Source organism: Hyperoodon ampullatus (assembly GCF_949752795.1).
Source record: "Hyperoodon ampullatus genome assembly, chromosome: 14".
In the NCBI taxonomy this organism is placed as follows: domain Eukaryota; kingdom Metazoa; phylum Chordata; class Mammalia; order Artiodactyla; family Ziphiidae; genus Hyperoodon; species Hyperoodon ampullatus.
This window is the reverse complement of record NC_136927.1, coordinates 59,740,201-59,744,813: the sequence shown is the minus strand read 5'-3', so window position 1 is coordinate 59,744,813 and position 4,613 is coordinate 59,740,201. Positions and strand designations below refer to the sequence as shown.

The window sequence follows — 4,613 nt, the reverse complement described above, 5'->3', positions numbered from 1 at the left end:
TGGAATCCAGAAACAGAGTTATAGATACAGAGAACAAACAGTTGGTTGCCAGAAGGGAGAGGGGTGGAGGCAGGAAAGAAATAAGTGAGGGAGATTAAGAGGTACAAACTTCCAGTTGCAAAATAAATGAGTCAGTGGTATGAAATGTACAGTATGAGGAATATTGTCAATAACTCTGGCCTCCCAGCAATCAGCCTGGTGTCAACACAGCCTTAAACCAAGGAGGTGGAGCTGGGTTTAAATTTTTGAAATTAAAGTAGGTCTACATGTTAGGAACTCATGTCTTTTCTTGTAAGTAAATAGAGTGAATTAGCCATTTGGTCTCGGAAAAGTTCATTGTTGAGGGCTTAAGAGATTTGGAACCATTTGGAGACCAACGAGGCAAGCTCAGAGTCGATAGCATCCTTCTCTAAACAGGAGATCATGAGTAGCTTTCTGACAGAGGGAGGGTGTTATGAGCTACTCACCATTACAGGCAAAGGATTCGAGGATCTGATGACAGTGAATCTAGCAAGGTACAAACCAATGGGAGAGTATGTGACTGTACAAAAGATTAACCTAGAAGCTTGTTCCAATGAGCTGGTGACATACTTGCAAGGGGAGCTCCATGTCTCTAAGATCTTCAGCCATCCCAATATCCTGCCATATCAAGCCACATTTATTACAGACAATGAGCTGTGGGTTATCACATCATTCATGGCATATGGCTCTGCAAAGGACCTCATCTGTACACACTTCATGGACAGCATGAATGAGCTGGGAATTGCTTACATCCTGCAGGGGGTGCTCAAGGCCCTGGACTACATCCACCATGTGGGATATATGCACAGGAGTGTCAAAGCCAGGCACCTACGTTCTGATCTCCACAGATGGGAAGGTCTACCTGTCCGGTTTAAGCAGCAACCTCAGCATGATCAGCCATGGGCAGCAGCAGCGTGTGGTCCACGACTTTACCAAGTACAGTATCAAGGTTCTGCCCTGGCTCAGCCCAGAGGTCCTCCAGCAGAATCTTCAGGGTTATGATACCAAGTTTGACATCTACAGTGTGGGAATCACAGCCTGTGAACTGGCCAATAGCCATGTCCCCTTTAAGGATATGCCTGCCACCCAGATGTTACTGGAGAAGCTGAATGTCATTGTGCCCTGCCTGCTGGACACCAGCACCATCCCTGCCCAGGAGCTGACCATGAGCATCTCGCACTCAGTGGCCAACTCTGGCCTGAGTGATAGCCTGACCACCAGCACCCCCAGGACCTCCAATGGCAACTTACTGTCTCACCCCTATCACCACATCTTCTCATCCCACTTCCACCATTTTGTGGAGCAGTGCCTTCAGCACAATCCAGATGTAAGACCAAGTGCCAGCACCCTTCTGAACCATTCTTTCTTCAAGCAGATCAAGCGACGTGCCTCAGAGGCTTTGCCTGAGTTGCTTTGTCCTGTCACCCCCATCACCAATTTTGAAGGCAGCCAGTCTCAGGATCACAGTGGAATCTTTGGCCTGGTAACAAACCTGGAAGAGCTGGAGGTGGACAAGTGGGAGTTCTGAGCCTCTGAAGAAGGTGCACATTCTCCATCCTGGGCCATATGAGCCTCTGGGACACTTCCTGAGGGCTAGCCACATTCCCACCCTCCTGGGGGCAGATTGGGCAGAAAGGACATTTCTGCCAGGAGAGTTGGCTGCTTACTGACTGGGAAAGAAATTCCTGGAGAGTAACTTTTCTTTACTGCTCCAAGGCTTTTGAGACACAAGGGAATCCCAACAACCATGGATCGGGAGGGGCTGGAAATCTGACATTCCTAGTCCTGTGAGCTCAGGCGACTTGACCTCTTCAGAAGAAAGAGATGCTGTTCTGGCCCTTGGGGCTGAAGTCCAAGCCCAGGGTTTGACTTATCCACCCAGGGAACTGTGTGACTTCTCACTCTGGTTCTCCTACCAGCCTGCTTGCATTCTTCTCCCCTGCTCTCAGATCCTATAGGTCCATGGAGGGGCAAGCAATAAGAACCCCCTTCCCTCATACCTCTCCCTAATAACTGAAGGGAGGGGTATTTTTTCTTTTTAAGCACTAGGTTAAGGCTTGGTTCATCCGTGTAGCTCATTCCTTTCCCACCAAGAGTCCATCTTACCGTCTTCTGCAGGCAGCCTTGGTGCTTCTTCCAAGGGCCATGATGTCTTGCCTAGCCTGAGGGCCTAAGTCCTTATGTTGTGTGAGCTTCATTGACAGAATAAAGTAAAACTTCCAGAGAATCAAAAGAAAAAAAAAAAACCTCTGTAGGGTTTTTATGTCTGTAAGGTGACATATTATAACTAGACTTTATTGTAACTAGACTTTATATTGGTGATCATTTTGAAATGTTATAGAAATATCAAATCACTATGTTGTGTAACAGAAACTCACATAGTGTTGTAGGTCACTTATACTTCAAAAAGAAACAAACAAATCCATAGAAATAGAGATCAGATTTGTGGTTACAGGATGGGGTGGTATAGAAGGGGAATTGGATGAAGGTAGTCAAAAGGTACAAACTTCCAGCCATAAGATAAATAAGTACTAGGAATGTAATGTACAACACAATAAATATAATTAACACTGATGTATGTTATATATGAAAGAGAATAAATTCTAAGAATTATCACAAGGAAAAAAATATTTTCTATTTCTTTAATTTTGCATCTCTATAAAATGATGGATACTCACTAAACTTACTGTGATAATCATTTCACGATGTATGTGAGCATTGTGCTGTACACCTTAAACTTATACAGTGATGAATATCAATTATATCTCAATAAAACTGGAAGAAAAAAAAAGTACCCAATTTCAACTGATGGGCTATGAGCAAAGTTTGACGTGGGGACAGGAAATTAAATTGGCCTTATGGTGGGTCCTTTGGGTCAATTCAGTGTACTGTTGTTGGAGCTGCCACTGCTGGAAGTATAATTGGTATTGATGTTTGTACAGGTTTGTACTGTGAATGCCCATAAATGTCAGAGGGGATTCGCTCATTCAGGGATTGCTGTATGTACAGAGGTGATTCCTGAATCCTCCAAGATGGTCCAGGAGAAACCCTATAGGCTTCCAAGAAGAGAAAGGGAAACAGGAAGAAATAGACTCAGTGGTTGCGATTACTCAGAGGAGGCCATTTTCCCGCACAACAGCATCACCTTTTGGACACAGTCACCAAGTACCTTCCTTTTGGAACCTGCTAATTTCTTACTTACTGACCCATAGAAGTCCTGTGACTCTTCAACGTGACATTCCCGTTTGGGGATGGGTAAACTTGGATTTAGTGGCTATCCAGGGAAGAACACAAAAGGCCTTGCTAGTCAAACGGAAATGCTATACAGTAAGTCCCCTACATATGAATGAGTTCCATTCCGAGAGCGCGTTCATAAGTCCAACGTGTTCATAAGTCCAACAAATTTAGCCTAGGTACCCAACTAACACAATTGGCTCTATGGTACTGTACTGCAATAGGTTTATAATACTTTTCACACAAATAATACATAAAAAACAAACACAAAAAGTAAAGAAAACATTTTTAATCTTACAGTACAGTACCTTGAAAAGTACAGTAGTACAGTACAGTACAACAGCTGGCATGCAAGGACTGGCATCGAGTGAACAGGCAAGAAGAGTTACTGACTGGAGGAGGGAGGGGAAGTGGGAGGTGGTAGAGCTGAAGGATCATCAGCAATAGGAGATGCAGGGCGAGCTGCAATTTCACTCATGCCTGACATTGATGGCACAGGTTCTAGTTCCTTGCTGGAGTCAATTCTATCTACCCTCTTGAAAAAATGATCCAGTGATGTCTGGGTAGCAGCTCTTTTTTTTTTTTTTTTTTTTTCTCATCATAGATGACACAGTAGCACTAGATTGCATTCTGAATGGCTCCTGCAAACTTCATGTACCATTCTACATTCGGGTCCTGTGCCTCGAAAACTAACAGTGTCTCCTCAAATAAAGAAAATCCCCTTGCCACTTCCCACGTCGTGAATCTCTTCAGTTCTTCAGTTACTTCTACTTCCTCTTGTCTCTCTTGGTCCTTTCTCTGGGCCTCCAATTCCATCAAGTCTTCATTAGTAAGCCCCTCGTGTTGCACAGCAAGGAGTTCAATGAAGTCGTCCTCTTGCGGAACTAGCTGCAGCTTCTCGCTGAGGGTCACTAAGTTGCTGAAGACTTCTTTGGACTCTTCATCCAACTTCTCAAATCCATGAAAATCATGAACAAACTGTGGGCAAAGATTCTTCCAAACCCCATTCATGGTGACGGCCGTAACCTCAAGCCAAGTAAAGTCAATGTTTTTTATGGCCTTGTAGATGTTATAGTCCTTCCAAAATTGTCACAAAGTTGTTCCCGATTCGTCACTCACCTTTACTGCCTGACGAAAAGTGTGACGTAAATAATATTTCTTGAAAGCCGCTATAACTCCTTGGTCCATAGGTTGGATAAGCGACATGGTATTTGGTGGCAGATGCACTACTTTGATATTGGGATGAAAGTCGTCCATGAATGGGGGGTGGCCTGGAACCCTGTCGAGCAGCAAAAGAATGTTGAATGGATGTCCTTCTCCAAGCAATATTTCTCTACCTCTGGGATTAAGTGGTGGAA

At 44.2% G+C, this 4,613-nt stretch overlaps 1 protein-coding gene across 1 annotated transcript; it reads left to right on the top strand.

Moving 5' to 3' along the window:
• Positions 1-326: 326 nt before the first annotated feature.
• Positions 327-1,549, top strand: LOC307063777 (STE20-related kinase adapter protein alpha-like; the record flags this gene model as incomplete). Its single annotated transcript, XM_079720076.1, is given in 2 exon segments — positions 327-852; positions 854-1,549. Coding segments are annotated over 2 exon segments (1,125 nt in total). The 5' UTR covers positions 327-423.
• Positions 1,550-4,613: the final 3,064 nt, after the last annotated feature.